The 18603-nt window shown below is 47.6% G+C and overlaps 1 protein-coding gene across 1 annotated transcript; it reads right to left on the minus strand.

Annotated features, from left to right (window-relative positions):
- Positions 1 to 489: 489 nt before the first annotated feature.
- Positions 490 to 15469, minus strand: LOC120527060 (sarcoplasmic reticulum histidine-rich calcium-binding protein-like). Its single transcript, XM_039750093.1, has 6 exons — positions 15381 to 15469; positions 12027 to 12096; positions 11296 to 11346; positions 10163 to 10207; positions 9665 to 10042; positions 490 to 4970 (listed from the first exon to the last, which is right to left on the minus strand). The coding sequence occupies exons 1-6, from the start codon at positions 15413 to 15415 to the stop codon at positions 2775 to 2777; spliced, it is 2775 nt and encodes a 924-aa protein (XP_039606027.1). The 5' UTR covers positions 15416 to 15469; the 3' UTR covers positions 490 to 2774.
- Between the last annotated feature and the right edge of the window lie 3134 nt (positions 15470 to 18603).

The following is an 18603-nucleotide window of genomic DNA, read 5'->3' on the forward strand; positions in this document are numbered from 1 at the left end:
CCTGTCCCCAGTTGGTCTCTATCCACCCATAGTGGCCAGCGATTGCTGCTCTTAGGTGGCATCTCTGTACCCAAAGAGGCCAACTCTTCCTAAAAAGATAACTGGCCGTCTCGTTGTAACATGAGTGAGTGCCCCCTGGTGGCCTGTTTAACATCTTGTTGAAAGGACTACTGCCCCCTGGTGGTCTCTTTTTACCCACAATGGCTGGCCTGGCTCTTCAGTAAAGGATTGCTGCCCCCTGGTGGCCTCTCTGTTTTTCCCTCACAATGGCAGGCTCTTCATATAAAGTTCCCATCAAGCTCTTAACCTTATTGGGTCGTCTTGATGCCCCTTTATGGCTTTGGTACCCCAAGTCCCTCACAACAACTGATAAATCGTGACCTCACAGATGAAAAGACACAATATTTCCCTTTAAAGTGCAAAGAATAAACCTTCAACGGTAAATAATAAAACTTGCAGGAATGAACTGTCCAGATTTCACAAAGCATCAATCATCGACAGTAAATTGTTTTATTCGTATTCAGTTGGTTAAAATGGATTAAAAACACACATCATAAAGTCCAGAAGCACTGGCACAGCTGGCAGCCTTCTCTTCCTTGAAGACAAACAGGCTAACGCTGGGGGTGTTCAGGTCACGGCAGTCGAGGGGGACTCGCTCATCAGAAGACCAAGGCGGTGTGCAAATTACTGCATGAAGTCTCGCACCGTCTTAATGATTTCCATGTGGTTGAGTTACGGCCGTGTGAATAAGTAAATGCACCCCTTTTGACAGACAATCATTAGATCTTCATACAGACAGTGCCTACAGGCAAAGGTGATCTACATAAACAAATGACATGTCAGACTGACATGGTGGGTTCATCATCATCTTCATCATCATCAGCATCATTTAAATGAACTAAAATGCAGATTGGTCACATGCAGATTGGCCCACCTCTCCATTTATTACTACTTCAAGTCCGTCCAATCAGGTGTTAAAGACGAGGTGTCAATGTTGAAAACCTCCTTAGGGGACCTGCAGGTGGGTCTGGTGTCAGGTGTCGAAGGTCTGGAGCTCACTTTCCTATCGACACGTGTGGTCTCATCATGTCGAGATCTACAGAGCTTTCTACAGCCCTTCAGAAAGAAGGCTGTGGATGCCTGGGAGCCTGGAAAGGGTTTTCAAAAGTTCTCCAAATTCTTTGAAATCCATCATTCCACTGATGTGGATTTCAAATGTCTGCACATTAGTCCAGGATTGGCCAGCCCAGCAAAATTCAGCCCAAGAAATGACCATCTGATACTTAAAGAAGTCCACAGCAACCCGAAAATGTCATGGCAGGATCTGCAGGGAGCTCTTGTAAAAAGTTGCTGCTAAACAGCAGGCATCACCAGTCAGAAAGAGATGGCACAGATGTGACCTGCATGGGAGATGTGCCAGGAGAAAGAACATCAGAGCAAGACTAGAGTTTGGCATTGAACATCAAAGCAAAGACCAGGTCTACTGGACCAATGGGCTCTGGAGTCGTTGTTGGACTTGTTTGGTCACAATAACAGTGGACATGTCTGGTGGCATCTCAGGACAAGAACCTCACACCAGTTGCGAAGCATTGAGGTAGTAATGCTCCGATTTGGGGTTGCATTGCTGCTTCACAGCCTGGGCAGCTTGAAGCCATCGAGTCAGCTATGAATTCTGTGTTCTATCAAAGTGAGCTTGAGAAGCGCGTGAGGCCACCAGGGCTGAAGTTGAAGTTGATCCTGACACAGCAATGACTTAAAGCACACTAAGGAATGGCTCAAAAAGAAGACATGGATGGGTATGGACTGGTCATGTCAAGGCCCTGATTTGAAACCCACTGAAATGCTGTGTGTTTGATTTGAAACGGGCAGAACATGCAAGAAAACGTCTGTCCACTGAAGGAATGCTGCATGGAGAGGTGGTCAAAAATGTCATCTACAAGACGTCAGTTCTAGTGACGGGGGCAACACCAGCTTCTGAGGCTAAGGGTGGTCTTCCTTTTTCCCCCCAGTAGACCATTCCATCTATTGAGATTTCTCTCAAACAAATTAATGACAAGTTAAGTTTTCCTTGTTATGTTTTTCAAGTCTATGAACTTTATCTGTAGGCACGAGGGTCTTCTGTTCCATGGGGTGCACTTACTTTTGCACATGACAGTATGGTTGCCTGCACTCCACAGCTATTCCATGACTGCAGGTGTCACCTTGTGGACTCCAAATCAGTGCCCAGTGGCGCCCCCCACTGCTTTAAAGCGTCTCTGCTGGTTTCCTACACTTGGGATCATCTGCAGTGCTGCTGTCTCATAACTCCACAGACACAGGTTCAAATCTGCTCTCCACGGACCCTCTTTGTGTTTGGCTTTCTCCAGGTAACCCCCCCTCCCCCTCCCCACATACACATTTCTTTCCACATCCTAGTGCCCTGCATTGTAGGTGAATGGACTGGCATCCCAACCTGGGCTGGCACTTGTCTTGCACCCATTGTTACTGGCATAGCTTCTCATTGGAGGGATGGATGACTGGTGGTAGGTCTTTCTCTCCAGTTCACCCCTCTTGGGACTTTAGTCCTTCGCTCGTTCTGCTCTGGCAGGATGTGATGGTCACCTTCAAATGGTTAGTCCAACGGGACATTGTGTCTTTGGTTATTTCAGATAATAAAGTAAGAAACTCAAGAAACTAAAAAAAAATAAAAGGAGGTCAGTCCTGTGGACCAGCGGTGTGCCCCCCACTTTACGCTACACAGATTCATAAGTGACCCCCGGACCTTTGGTACCACCTCACTCCTGACCCTGGGATCCGTCACCTTTCTCTGGGCTTCTTCGTGCCACTCTTGCACTTTGATCCTCTTCACTGCTGGAGCCTTCCTCTCGGCCATGGAGACCACTAGGACCCAACTTGTCTTTGTGACCACAACTGGGGACCCTCATCTGAGGCTCTTCACTACTCGAACTGCTGAAGCTGCTGTCACCCAACACAGAATCTGCATCTCCTTCAGACGTATGGTGACTCGATGCTCTTGTTTTCGCTGCTACGCTGCTGGAGCTAAAGCCAGACTTCTCGTTTACTCCATCAAAGTTACTTCCTGGTGTGCTGGGCCTTGAGGTGCTCACGCTGTCCTCCTGGTTGATGGACCTCCAGTCACTCTTCAGATCTTTCTCACTGAGGGATCTCAAGCCACCTTGTTGATCTTCTTCACTGCTGGATCTCAAATGGCTCTTCATGTGCTCTTCACTTATGGATCTTGGATGTCCATTTTGATCTTCTACACTATTTGGCCTCAAACTACTCTTCTGATCATCACTGATGGATTTTGAGCCACCTTGTTTATTTTCTTCACTGCTGGATCCTGAGCTTCTCCTCCAAAGTTCTTCACTGCTAGATCTTGACCGATCAGTTTTGGATCTTGACCCATTCTTCCTATCTTCATCACTGAGGGATCTCGAGCCAACTTGTTGATCTTCTTCACTGCTGGATCTCAAATGGCTCTTCATGTGCTCTTCACTCCCGGATCTTGGATGCCCGTTTTGATCTTCTATACTGTTGGGCCTCAAACTACCCTTCCGATCATCACCACCTCTTTCATCTTCTTTACTGTTGGAGTTTGATCCTCTGTTGTGCTCTTCACTGATGAATCCTGAACTCCTTTTCTGATCTTCTCTGCCTGATCCTGAACACCTGGTTTTATCTTCTTCACTGCTGGACCTTGAGCTTCTCTTCCAAAGTTCTTCACTGCTGGACCTTGAGCTTCTGTGCTGATCTTCACTTTTGGATCTTGACACACTCTTCCTCTCTTCATCACTGAGAGATCTTGAACCACTCTGCTGAACTTCTTCACTGCTGGAACTTGAGCTGCTCTTCTCATCTTCCCCACGGATGGGCCTTGAACTTCTTCTCCCATCTTCACTGTTTGATCTTAATTTTCTGTCCTCACTGCTGGAAATGGCGGCTCTGTGCTGATCTCCTCCGTTGGACTCTGAGCTGTTCTTCTTATCTTCTGCACTGTTGGATGCTTCACTGCTCTGATGCTCTTTCGTACTGTGGGACCTCAAACTGCCCTTCCAGTGGTCTTCACTACTGGATCTTGAGCTGCCATTCTGACCCTCCCCACTGTAGGGTCTTGAACCTGTACTCTTCCACTCTTCACTGTCAAATCTTGAGCCTGTGCCCTTGTCTTCCTCGCTCTTGGATCTTGAACCTGTGTGCTGATCTTCTTCACTCCTGGATCTTGAACCTCTGTGCCGATCATCTCTCTTGGACTTTGAAGAACTCTTCTGATCTTCTTCACTGCTGACCGAGTCCCCGTGTTCATCATCTCTGCCCCTCTGAACTTTCCTGTTGGCCCTCCAGCCTCCATTCTGATCTTCTTCACTGCTGGAGCTGCTCCCACTTGATGCTGATGTCTCATCTTCCTGACGAGCTGAATGGATGACCAGGGGCCGACTCTGGACCTCTGTGTCCTCCCTGCTCTGGTCACCTCCATTTGTTCCCAGGGTCCACACTTGGGGTTTGCTGTCTTGTGTCTGACGTGTCCCATTTCTTCTACTGTCCCTCTTGTGCTGGCCTGCTGCTTGTCTGCTCTCAGGGTGTATACTTTTCTTTCCCTGGTCTCCTCTGTCACCATTACCATCATCATCATCATCATCGCTGTTGTGTCTGTTCTTCAGTTTTCTTTCCTGACATTCCTCCCTGCAGCCATGTTTTCTGCTCTTCTTAGCTCTGCCACCTTCCTGTTGAACACTTTGACCTCCTCCATCCTGAAGGGCGTCTTCTTCTTCCTCCTCTTCATCATTGCTGTTGCCCTGATCTCCAGCTCCACCTGACCAGCTCGTGTCTTTGGATTTGCCATTTTCATCACCAGACCTCTCACTTTGCCCACTGCTGCCGTTCTCCTCATCCCCGGCGTGGCACTCATGTTGATTTTTGGCATTACTTCCATTCAATGTGCTGGCTGTGTCTCCGTCGTCTCTGTCACCCTGTAATGACAAGGGCGTTGGTTGTCAATCAGTTTTACTCATCGTGTGCCACCTTTACTGTGTGAACAAGAGGGGGCACTCCTGTTATGTCTGCCCATGTCAAAGAGGTGCCAATAAATTAGACAGGAAGTGGGGGACCATGGGTCACATGACATTATTGGCATAAACGAATGGTAAAGGGGGGCCACAGCCTCTGCACCTTCCTACCCTCAGAAAACTGAATGATGGATACAGAGAGCTGTGCCCAGAGAAATGCAGAACTGGACCTGTGAAATTTATGATGGCAGCCACGCTGAGTCCATCCTAGTGGACTTTTAGAAAGAGGGTCTGTGACTTCAGAGTTTGTCTCTTACTTAACTAGACTGGCACCATGGGATCTGAACACATGTTTGGAAGAAGTGCTCCTCAGTGTTCTGATGGCATATACTGTATATAGACAGGTGCCATCCTTGGGGGGCATGGGGCACAGAGATGGCACAGAGCCCCCCCAAGAAAATAAAGCGGAATGGCCCACCAATCTTGAAAGAATGCCCAGCAAAAGTCAGAATGTCAAAAGCGGGACCACAGCAGCCACGTAGGAGTCCATAGGTTACTACGGGCTACTGAGGACACGGTGACACCATAGCCTAAGGTGACACGATTCCGATTCGCAGCTCATTTACGATTTCTTTTCTTTGGCTGCTCACATTCATTCTGCCGGCCACTCAAACCCGATACGCTTGTCGACTGACAGTCAATCCGAATCGGCCAAACGAATCACAATGAATTCATCAGACAGACGACCACCACAAATACGAGTGACAGGACAAAAAGGCTTCAGTGTCAGATGCAGTTCCTCTGAGCCTCCACCAGGTGTCCTCGAGTAGCCGTTGAGAACTTACAGCTCAGGACGAATCTGAGGGCTCAGTGGGGCTTCTGGTGGAATCAGCATTGGAAACACCAGAGAGGACATACTGGGCATTACGGGAAATGCGTGGGAAGTTGGGCGTGTCGGCAGGGACTTCTTTCATTTTTAGAAATGAGTGATACATTAGTTATCATTTAACAGCAACACAAAGTGGATTTACTGTTTAACCTGCCAGTCTCAAAGATATCAAGGCTTACAGTGATGGTGACAATGCAATCACAAGGACATATGAAATCAGGCAAGCCGTTCAGTCCGTGCGTCACCTGTCACCTGCTCATCGAGGGGCTTCTTGAATGTCATCGGGGTTTCTGCTTCCCCTCCACGTCTCCCACAGCCCTTTGTCTTCCTGGCCTCGGTTTCAGATGCACTTCCTCGGAGCCTCCACCAGGTGTCCTCGAGTAGCTGCGTCACCAGGCACTTCAGAGAGTTGATCTGAGGATTCGGAAGCTCTGGATGAGGTCACCACGCAGCCTCCTCTGCTCAGACAAAGCGGGGCTCCTTCTCTGAACCTGTCACAGTCGGACATGTCCGTCACTCCCATGATGCACCTGGAGGCTCTCCTCTGCGTAGCTTCAGGTGTTGCTGTGTCGTTCCTGATGTGTGGCGACCAGAACTTCACACGGGACTCCAGATGAGGGCTTACTGGGGTGTCTCCCTTGAGTTCCAGTCAGTACTCTTTATGGTGTCATCTGCCATTTTATTGGTGTTTTAAATCGCTTCTGCACTTTGCTTAGATGATGAAAACGCGGTGTCACCGTAAGCCCCTAAATCCTTGTCAGAGGCCCCTTGATGTGACTCAGCGTCTCCCATTTTCGATTTCTAATCGACATTCCAGTGGCCCTCGTGCAGCACTTTGCACTTTTTGACATTAAACTCCGTTGTCCGAGTGGCCTGTCCAGCTCTTCTGGAATTCTGTCTGCTGCCACCTCAGTGCCTGCCATGGCTTCGATTTTAGTGCCGTCTGCAAACGTCACACGTTGACCAACTGCACTGGCCTCCGTGTCATTGAAATAAATCAGAAAACGTGACGGAGGGTCCGAGGACAGACCCCCTATGGGGCTCCACTGAAGCCCTCCAGTCTTCCTCTTCTCTGCACTCTTAGCCACCCTGAGCTTCGGGTTTGCAGGTGACTTTGTTTCAGGGTTCATCCTCGGAGTGGGACGACGGAGTCAAAGACTTTCGGGAAGTCCAGGGGGGTTTGGGGGTTAGGGGGGGTCCTGCCGTATGCTTTGTGTATTTCAGCTGCTCTGGTCGCCAATTCAAATTCAATTCAATTATGTCCTAAACCCGCGCCGGCTGGGATTTTCATACTCGTCCTTTTCTAATTCATTTCTTGTTATACTTTCCATAACTTTGCGTGGCACAGAAGTAATTGTTATCTTACTATGTAGCCCCTTAATAATAATAATAATAATAATAATAATTTTATTACTAAACGATTTTATTGAACTGGACTCCTCTGTCTGCCTGTTTGTCTCTGTTAAATCTTGTAACTAACGGCGAAGCGAATTTCTTCAAATTGTGCATACGTGTTCAGTATCGATGACAATACAATAATCCGTCAAAAACGATGTAATTACGTACCACATTTCGCCTTAATCAATGGTAATGTGATTCGAATGAACGCACACCGCACACAATGACGGAGAGAGAATCGAGTGAGACACGCAGCGGACTGACCCCCCAACACCAAAGCCACCCGACTTGCCCCTTGCAGTGGAGTTGCTCAATACGCGCGCCGACAGGTTTACTCTTACGAAGGAGCAGCCGCGAATATCACGCCGAGGACATAAAGCCGTAAGCTCGCCTAACAAGCCAAACCGTAATTAAAAAAAAAAAAGTCAATTAAAACGAATTTAATAGAAGTTAATTAGCAGAAACAACAACAGGTCAATAATTCAGAAAAGGCTTAGAATGAAAACCTGCAGCCACTGTGGCCCTCTGGGACTGGAGCTGGGGACCCCCTGGTTTAGAGCGCTTCTTTCTCTCGAACGATTTAGTACATCGCCACCTCATAACAGGATGAAGTTTCGAGTTTGGGATTTTTACGTCCAGCCATTTTAGCTGAAGACCGTCCTTAAGAAACTGTGACACACAGACGGACTCACACCCGTTATGGAGATATCAGGGGACCCAAAAACGTAGAACACCGGAGATCGAAATTTGGGACAAATTTAAAGTTTATGTTCCTCCTCCATAGATGATAGTTGGTTCGTGGGCAAAGAAAAAAAATGCTAAAGAAAATAACTTTCTAATTTCACCTCCTCGTACCTACAGGTCAGTAATACAGCTAAGAGACTGCAGGGAGGGAACAATCAGAGTCTTCACAGATTACATGGGGCTCTGACTTTCTGTGCCTTCTCTTCTGGTTTTTCAAATGATGTAAAACACCTTGGAAAAAGATAGATAGATAGATAGATAGATAGATAGATAGATAGATAGATAGATAGATAGATAGATAGATTTAAAGGCACTATAGGCGGTCGAAAAACACAATGGGCGGTCGAAAAATCGAGAGTACACCTTATGATAAGGATTTAGGAGTCATAGTGGACTCCAAGCTATCAACTTCCACACAGTGTTCAGAAGCCATTAAGAAGGCTAACAGAATGTTAGGTTATATAGCGCCTTGATCTGTGGAGTACAAGTCCAAGGAGGTTATGCTCAAGCTTTATAACACACTGGTGAGGCCTCATCTTGAGTACTGTGTGCAGTTTTGGTCTCCAGGCTACAAAAAGGACATAGCAGCACAAGAAAAGGTCCAGAGAAGAGCAACTAGGCTGATTCCAGGTCTACAGGGGTTGAATTATGAGGAAAGATTAAAAGAGCTGGGCCTTTACAGTTTAAGCAAAAGAAGATTAAGAGGTGACTTGATTGAAGTGTTTAAAATTATGAAGGGAATTAGTACAGTGGATCGAGACTTGTTTTTTAAAATGAGCTCATCAAGAACATGGGGACACAGTTGGAAACTTGTTAAGGGTAAATTTCGCACAAACATTAGGAAGTTTTTCTTTACACAAAGAACGATAGACACTTGGAATAAGCGACCAAGTAGTGTGGTAGACAGTAAGACGTTAGGGACTTTCAAAACTCGACTTGATGTTTTCTTGGAGGAAACAAGTGGACAGGACTGGCGAGCTTTGTTGGGCTGAATGGCCTGTTCTCGTCTAGATTGTTCTAATTCTAATTCTAATAGATAGATAGATAGATAGATAGATAGATAGATAGATAGATAGATAGATAGATAGATAGATAGATAGATAGATAGATAGATAGATAGATAGATAGATAGATAGATAGATAGATTTAAAGGCACTATATAATAGATAGACAGATAGATTGAAAGGCGATATATCACAGATCAGCGTCACACTTTATTTGTCCCCAGAGGTACATGTGGCACTTGTGTCCCTTCAGAGGTCAGAGCTGAGGTTTGTTCTGCTCTCTTTATTATGATGTGACTTGACTCCGTGAAGCTGATGAGTTTTATTTTTTGCACAATCACTGGTGGTCTTTAACCCCAACATCCCCAGCCCTCCCAAAAGTCATGCTGCTGTTTGGCCTCCCCATCCACTTACTGAATGTCCACCCCTGGGGTATCTGCAGACAGTTCTTGGGCAGAGTGGGCCGACCCCCCCACGTCTTGCAGCTGTCAGGTTGCCCCAGGGGTCTGACATGTCAAGTGATTGTCGGCCATTTTTTGTAACCGTGAGGGACACGAGGCGCCATTTGTGCGGTTGGCCTCGCCCTCTTCACACACAGAATGGTTCAATGGCTCTTGACGTACCTGCATGTCATCTTCTCTTGGCTCGCCCGTCTTGTATTTTCCTTTAATGTCACCCGCTATCTTTCTCTTTCTCCCTCTCCTGTCCTCTACGTTGTCTGGTGGGGTGTCACCCTCTGCCTCGTCTTCATTTGTGTAATCTCCTCTGGTTGCCCCCATTGTTTCCTGGACGCCATTTGTACCCCTGCTCCTCTCGTCACTTCCTCTGTCATCCTCATCGACTCTTCCTCTTGTCATTTCTTCTCCAGGGGGGTGCCAGTTTTTGCCATCTCCTCTTTTGTTGCTGCTGATTGCTCTGCCGTGTCTTTCTTCACCGTCCCCGTTATCTCTCCAAATGTCTTTTGAGACTTTATTGAAATTCTTCACCACTAAAGACTCGACCTATTGAGTCAAAAAGAACGTCAGATTTTATCAGAAAAGTCCCTTTGATTCTGTAAAGGATTCGGATTCAGGGAGTTTGATAGATGGTTGGAGTTTAAAGAAGGAGGAGGAAGAGGATACCTGAACTGAATTGCCTCCATTTTCACTGGAAGAGTCGTTCATGTCCTGTTATAAAAACACAAAGTAACATTTCTAAATGAGTTTTAAAATTCCTTGAAGGATGAAGAAAATGTATTTTAATGTAATTATTTGAAACATCGGCAGTGCAAGCAGTCATCAGCCTCGTAGGTCCCTGGGGAGCTGCGCCACCTTATGTGTCATCATTGGTGTAGTCCCAAATTTGGGAGCCCCAATTTTTTCCCTCGGGACCCCAATTTCCTGGATACGCCACTGAGCAGCTTCTCACTGTTTTATATGTCGTCTGTTTTGTGGTGGTTTGACAACTTGGCCCCTGGGGGTCCAGCGGCCCCCCTGGTGGTAGCGTCACTGTATGTCACTCCATCCTCATGAGGTTATCTTCCGACAGAATGCAACAGCACATGCGCAGTACTGCTTCATTCGCGGGCTCTCGAGCTGCGCGGTGACGTCACAAATCCGCAGGGGGTGGGATCTCCCTGTTAAAAAAGGGCGTGTCTATGACATTTCTCAATTGGCGGCTCGTATCTCACACAGCCAATGAGCGCTGCGCAAATCATCCTGCCTCGCTGCCTCTGCCGCTCTCGGGTTTTTCTGCCGCGAGTGACGCCTTTACGGTTGTATGAGAGGCGCCATTGATTATCAATTAAATAGAAAAAAACAGAAAGCAGACCTGAACTTAACAACAAGAGAAAAGTGTCAGTATGGTGGGTTGGAAATGAAGGCCATGCACAAGTTTACTTGATGAGCGGTCAGTTCGCCGATTAAGCAAACTGCATAACCCGACTCACCGTGTGCCCCAGAAATGAGTGGCAGCAATCGGGCACCACAGAGCGGCTATAAGACGATTAAACTGTCGGATTTTATAAAAGGTGGAGCTCAGCGATAGGCGAGAACCTCAAACTAAAACGCCTGCCTCTCCCGATCGAGAGCTGCCCGTTAACACTCATTAAATCACTGACAGTGAACCTCCCAGAACTCCCAGTGAGCCCATTGGGTACCTGCTATGGGAATGATGGAAAAAAACGGAAGAAGTGAACAGCAGAGCGGAAGAGTTTTAAGAGCGCTGAGGTCAATTAAAGCAGAATTTAGGAAAAGGCAAAGAGCCGCCGACTCACCGCGTCCTCCTCGGAGCTGCTGTTCTCAATTTGGAGTTTGATTTGGAATTTCTGGTAAAAGCAGACAAGTGACATTAACATTAAAAATAAAACATGACATCAAAACGGCACCCATTGTACCAGCACCGTCAGTAAATGAAGAGAAGGGACACCGTTAGCTCTGAACTAGCAGGGGCGGAATAGGAAAGGAGCAGAAAAATAGACAGACAGACAGACAGACAGACGAGGAAGTCTTAGTGAAAGAGACAGAAACTGAAGGCATGCGGGACAGATCAATATGAAAGGCGCTATATAATAGGTAGGATGAAAAAGGCTAACACATTGGCAGAAGGAAATATAAATGTGAATGGTGCTATATGATAGATAGATAGATAGATAGATAGATAGATAGATAGATAGATAGATAGATTGAAAGGCACTATATAATAGATAGATAGATAGATAGATAAAAGGCACTATATAATACTGTAGATAGATAGATAGATAGATAGATAGATAGATAGATAGATAGATAAAAGGCACTATATAATACTGTAGATAGATAGATAGATAGGACAGGTGCTATATAATAAGACAGATGTAATCCAGAAATACATTTCAATGGCCCTATACATTCTTGAAGGTATTATTTCTTTCTTTATCTATCGTTTATGTAGTGAATTTCACGATATCTATGTATCTTTATTTCTTTCTTTATTTCCTCCCAAAGCCCATCAGAGGTCATCACTTACTGGGAAGGTGGACGTCAGAGTGGCGATGCCCAGCAGCAGGAGTGCCGTCCTCATGTTCTTCTCTGCTCCCCTTTAAATATTAATGCACAGTGTTATTTACGCACATCTCTTTATCTTTCACTCCGTCGCACTCTGACTTCATCATTTTATTTTTTATTTTTTTCATTCTTTGATGTGTTGGTGATGTCACTTTAACCCATTCATGTCAGTTTATTTGTGCCCCTCCATCTCCCCCCCGTGACCACTTGAACTAAACGGAGAAGTCAGACAACACAGTTTAACTTTAAATAACAATGGCAGCTTACTGTGAGTGTAAAATTCTCCTTCTGCCAGTTGTTTGTTGTGCCCACTTATTTGTGCCAGTTTTAACAGCAAAAGGCCTAAGAAGAGAATGTGTCTGTGCTGGGGTGGTGGTCCATCACGTGGCATGCTGACACCACCTGAGATGGGCCAGTTATGTCAGCTGGAGTTGTCAGGACTATGGAAGGACACTCAATGTGCCACAATTAGGCCTGTGTTTGTGGGGTCCTCATTGTCCTGTGTGTGCAGTGCAGAGAAAGTCTCATTTATCACACATTGCCACTCTCTGGTGCCATCATTAGTGGGTATCATTAACCTCAAAAGAGTCTGCCTGGTGGCTCTCCTGACTGCACCCTTGAGTGTCCGTTCGTTTTTTTTCCGTGAATCGCAGACTCAAACTGAGATGACTAATTTTAGTGTCGCCATCTGGTGGACAAATCATTAGAATGTAAAACACAACGCTGCAGGCTCAGTGCTCCACTGCCCTAATGTGCCACCCTGAAGGGGTCACTTTAACAGCTGATTGTCACACTGTCCACATATGGCGGCCATTACTCTTTCTCTGTTAAGTTACCCTTTACATGCTGGGCACTGAAGCTGAGGGCAGTGGGCACCATTTCCAGCCCCGACCTTCTGCATGACCGTCTCGTAAAAGAATGACAGGAGCCCAACTTTCTGCCCATCTGTTTTGTGACGTGACGTGCGCCTAATGCAGTTCAGTGGTGTGAAGGCGAGGCCAGTCCTGGAGGGGGCGCCAGTGCGCTGGAGGGCTCACTCATGCAGGGCTAACTGAGAGTTGCCTGTAAACCCAAATCTGCTCATCTTTGGAATGATGGAGAAGAACTGGAGCCCCTAGAAAAGGAATCCACGTGGGCAGTGGGTCCTCTGCTCTACAGACACAAGGGACGATGGCCTAGGAGATGACGTGATTACCAAGAACTGCAGGGGCCAAACCTGGGAATCAAACAATCAGAGCACTTTGTTGGAGGGTGAGGCCCCCTAAAGTCCCACAGAGCAGGGCAGGACCCCCACCAACGTGCCTAAATGCAGCCTCACCCCGGCCAGCCAGCCAGCCCACTCTCGCCCTCCACAGACTGCCGTCAATCTCCTCAAGCCTAACAAACTGCCCCGGCTTTTAAAGTTCAAAAAATGTAACCTTAAAAAAATGTCCCAAGAGTGCAGGAACCATAAAACTCCCGACTTGAATATAAAAATCTTTATAAATAAAAAAAAAAAAAGAAATTATTAGTAAAGCTAAAAAAGGCAAACGAATCCTAAATGAGACCCAAAGACAGAGCCACCCAGAAACCCCAAAAGCAACGCACTCTGAAAATCAGAGAATCACCGAAGGAGCAACTCGTGAGCCGGAGGAGCTCAAGGTGGAGGGCGGTCCTTCAGCGGTGACATCAGCGTGGCTCCGCCTCCTGGGAGGGACAGCAGGGAAACACTAAACAAGAAAGAAGCCGACAGAAAATACGCCACAAAGAGCAAAACTCAATGAAGTCTTCGGACCCTTCGGTTTTACATACACTGGAAAAAAAAAAAGAAAAAAGGAAAGGACCAATGCAATGGAGACCTGTGTGCTGGCAATGGGGCACCAACAGTGGTGCCAATGAAATACACAGAATGGCACCATGAAATAACGAGACAAGGAAGCACAAATGAGCAGCATTCAAAATCCCAGGAAAAAAATGAAGACAAATTCCTACGGCTCAGGAAAACTGAAACCCAATCCATTAGGTGACACAGGTGGCTGCCAAGGGGTGGCCATCATCTTAGGGGTGCCATCCATGAGAGGCTCCCCCTCCCAGTCCCACACTAAGGGTTGCCATTTTAATTACTCAAGGGGCACACACTGCCAATGCCAAGGGGGACCCAACTGGTCCTCGAAGTCTAATAATACCTAATATGCCCTGTGGGCACTAAGGGGCACTGTTTATATAAATAAAGTGGCGCACACTCGTGACCTATGAGACTCCCACTAAAGTCCAAGTCCGTGCTATAGACACTGAGGGGCACACAGTCTGGACACCAAGGGGTACCCCATCCCCACAAATCCCCTGAGCCTAAGGTTTCATGTGGGCAACGACCACCAATTTACTAACCAAATGATAATACTGGGAGACAAAGATAGGCAGCTGAGCAGGGACATTAGAGGATGTGTGCCAATCTATGAGCCAGCGTGCTGTCCCTTGGGTTAAACCAATGAAAAGGAAGGCAGCTTTTAACTGTGTAGAATACAGCAGAGCTCAGTGCCCTTAAGGTGCCAAGCAGCCAGCTGTGACGGTGCAGGTCGGCTCCACGCTCCCTCCCACTCTAATGTCACTGCGTAACGTGACTTTGGCAGAGGAGGACGAAACACACACAAAGCAAGGGGATGGTGAAAAGGAAATCAAAAGTCCAAAAGTGATGGAGGTCATCAAATGTGAAAATAAAGAAACAAACCCTAAAAACAGGCGAGACGTGGAGGTTAAAAATCTGTCAAATCAGGGAGCGGTCGTTAAAAACTGAAAACTGCCATCACTTTCACTTCACCCACATGGGTCCTTGCAGTCACAAATCTGCCCACCTTCAGTGCTGCCCCTAGGCCCTCTCTGGCTCCAGGCAGGGCACCCCATTGAGCCCCTGACTCCCGCTGCCAGGCTTTCTTCCCTGTGGCCCATGGCGCCACTCACAGAACACTTCACTCCGGCGAGTCGCTACAACCAAGCAGCGCTTCGACCACTCATTCTAAGCCACGGACCCGCTATGCCACACCAGCTGGTACAGGTGCTATAGTGTCCACTGTGAAGGGTGCCACATAACTACAGCTAAATTAAGGGCAAGGCTAGTGCTGCCCTCTACTGGTCACTTCATTCATGCATCCTCCATTCTCTAACTCCATTTCATCCAGTTCAGGGTGGCACAGGGGCACCTATTGCCAGCTTTGAGTCCCTAAATAGCACCCGGTCACTGGAGAGAAGGCCACAGAGACTTGCGGAGGACATGCCAGGCACTTTCTTCCCCTTTACTTAAACGGCCCTGAACTCGTCACTAAAGACGTTCAGCGCTTACCTCGGTGGTGTCCGTCGACCTCTCGGTGTCTGCATTTTCCTCCAGCCTGGTGGCTCTCTTTCCCTGAGCCATTTAAGTCGTGTCGTGCCCAAGGCAGCCAATGGGTGATGCCGTGAGGTGACACCTTGACTCTATTAGCCGCCTACGCGTTTTCTGTCGTCGAAATTGTTAGAAAAATAAACAAACTGAGCACATGTGGCGTTGCACAAAGTGGCGGCCGTGCCACATAATTGCTGCTCAATTGCGCTCTTCCTGTCCCGAGCCCATTCCCAGATTGGCCAGCCTGCCCACTTTCACCACAGCAAGCCATTTCCAGGTTTTGCTGGAGCTGCACAATCGCTCTCCACAAAATCTGCTTGCCGCTCTTCACCTCCTACGTGTTGGCAGGGGTCTGCGCGTTTCACATACCTAGTTGGCATGGCGGTTAGCGCTGCTGCCACACAGCTCCAGGGCACTGGGTTCAAATAATGGCCTGGTCACTTTATGTGTGAGAAGCCCTCATCTTCAGAGGGGTCATTTGGAGTTGATTAGCCTGGCATGTGCGATGATAGACTGGCATCTTTTCCAGGCCTGCACTTATCATACTAGGGTGTTTGGGTTAAGCAGTGTGGTGCCCCTCAGAGCTCAGCTGGCTGGAGGTCCAAGTCAACCACCCAGTCCTGACACTCATTAAATCAGACAGCCTCACCCACACTCCTGGAGTCAGGCTTTGGGATGGTATGTGTGCCCAGGTGACCCACCTAGCCTGGTCAGACTCAACCAACGAAAGCTGGAGGAACGTCACATTTGGTTCTGATCTTCCTGGATATGGCAGTGGAGCAGCTGAAGGAGGAAATCAGGAAACCCAGGAAGGCAAAGCCACCAGACTGGAGGGTGAGGGACTTAAGGACCTGAAAGAGCGCGCTGGGTGGTCCGAGTCTGAGGCTCCCAGCTGAATGGCAAACGGCTGGTGTGGTCCGCGTCCAGAAGAGGGGGCGGCCCAAAGTCTACTGACCGGTGGACCCTCAGGACCATGGAAAGGCTGATATTGGCTCTCATGCACCCCCTGGTCAGCACAACCCAGGACCCTCAGCAGTGTGCCTTCCAGGAGCACTTAAGGGTCACCTCAGCTGCCATCTGGAGAAAAAGGACTGCAGGGCGAGGGTCTTGCTTGCTGACTTCAGCCTGAACTGCTGGGGGCAACACCAAGGGTCCTGGATCATGGACTGGTGGACCAGAGTTTGTGCAACTGAAGAGCCGAGTATTTGACAGGCGTCCACAGGGACGTGAAGGTTTAACCTTCTTCTGCAGAAAGTTCCAGAAGACACGGCCACAGTGGGAAGGAGAATGAAAACTGGACCCTTGTGGAGGACATTGATGAACGGTGCACACTGAACCCCCTGCACCTCAACGTCAGCAAGACAGGGGATGGTCAGGTGCCCGGGTCTCACTGGGGGCGAGGATGAGGAGGTGCTGAGGGCATAGCGGGACTCTGTGGTGCCACTGAACAACAAGCTTGAGTGATGTGCCAACACAGAGACCACCTGGGCACAAGAAGGGTCCTGAGGGTTTTGGGGTATCAGTCTGTATTGTCCAGTGCCATCTTAAATGTGGTAGTGTGCTGGGCAAGTGGCATCAGTGCAGGAGATGCCAACAGACTAAAGAACCTGATTAAAATGGCGGAGTCAAAACTGGTGTGCCATTTTAAAGTAATAATACAAATAAAAATAACAACATCTTTTATTGAAATTGTGTTTCCCATTCTCAAAGAGGTCAGGTCAGGTCGGAGAGCAGGCACTGGTACCAAATGACAAAACAGCTTGGGATCCCAGTTGGCAGTCCCCCCCAAGGCAGACAGGCAGTCCTGGCCCACTATCTGGGAAATGCCCATCTCTCTGGCACAGGCAGGTGTTACATGGGCATCCCAGTGGTCTGATCCTGCTGCTTGGGTCATCAGTAATGAGGGTCCTGAGAGGGATCACCCTCGGGTAATGGTGCCACGTGGCTGTAGGGTCGTAACTGACAATGCAGGTCATGTGCCTCGTCTGGGGCTCCGTGAGAAATGCAAAGTCACACCAGCAGGAGGCGAGGATTCGCCAAAGAGACGCACATGAAGGAGTCCGGGCGGCGTCTCACAGAAATGAGCACAGCAGGGCATAAATAACATTGGATACGAATAATAAAACACTAAATAAAAAGTAAATATAAGATATGCAAAGCATTAAAAAAAAATAAAAGACAATAAACCAGAACAAAAAAAAAAAAAAAAAATACAAATACAATGAAAAAATCCTCAAGAAACAACTTCATTTGTGACACAAAAACAAATCACTCTGAGAAGCAGGACAGACAGACAGACTTGAGGGAGGTCAGCATGTCAGGTCAGGTCATCAAATGAGCTTCAAGTTGTTGTTTTTCAAAGAGTCAATGGAGTCCTCTGATCTCATTACATTACGCAGGTTGTTCCAAAGTCTGGGCGTTATAAAGCCAACAACCCAAATGAGAAGAAGAAAAAAGTCACAAAGACGAGGCATTGAGAAGAAGACCGCAAACTGCACAGACAGAAAGAAGAAATGCAAATCTCCGCAAAGAGATCCACCTACGAGAAGGAACAAACTTAACAGAAGAGAAAACGAGGAGGCCAGCACCTCCAAAGGTAGACAGGGCCACATCCAAACATGAGAGTCGTCTTGGGATACAAGCCTGGTGAAGAAGAGTAAGCCGTTAAGTCCAGTAAACATCCATCCATTATCCAACCCGCGAGATCCTCTACAGGGGTCTGCTGGAGCCAATCCCAGCCAACACAGGGCGCAAAGCAGGAAACAGACCCCGGGCAGGGCGCCAGCCCACCGCACCAGTAAACATTCATGACGTTAACTGTGTATTCATTCTCACAGTAAGAGAACTGCAACGTAACAATTAAATGATGACATTACAGGGATACGTGCGCGAACATTTACATTTCAGACGTTTTAGTTGTCAGCGTCAATGCGCAGGACTGCGTTACGAATAATTGCTGCATTGCACACTTAATTTGCATAAGGAACGCCCCTTTGCTGCGCAGCCGCACGTTCTTCCACTGAACCGTCGTAGTTCTGCACCTGGAGACACGATTTGAATTCGGGTTTAGTCCGAGTGTTCTGAATGTTTCTTGCGGTTATGGACGATGATTTATGTGTCACGAGTCCTTCTGAACACGTTACTGAATTGTGTATCGTCGGAATAAGTTAAAAGTGACATGACT

This window comes from Polypterus senegalus, chromosome 4 (genome assembly GCF_016835505.1).
Source record: "Polypterus senegalus isolate Bchr_013 chromosome 4, ASM1683550v1, whole genome shotgun sequence".
Taxonomy (NCBI): domain Eukaryota; kingdom Metazoa; phylum Chordata; class Cladistia; order Polypteriformes; family Polypteridae; genus Polypterus; species Polypterus senegalus.

Excerpts from the sequence above, each read along its gene's own strand:
- LOC120527060 (XM_039750093.1), bottom strand. The coding sequence starts at position 15,415 with ATGCAGACACCGAGAGGTCGACGGACACCACCGAG. Across the intron at positions 10,043-10,162 it reads ATGGAGGCAATTCAGTTCAG|GTCGAGTCTTTAGTGGTGAA; the intron begins GTATCCTCTTCC and ends TTGACTCAATAG. Across the intron at positions 4,971-9,664 it reads CAAGAGAAGATGACATGCAG|GGTGACAGAGACGACGGAGA; the intron begins GTACGTCAAGAG and ends TTGTCATTACAG.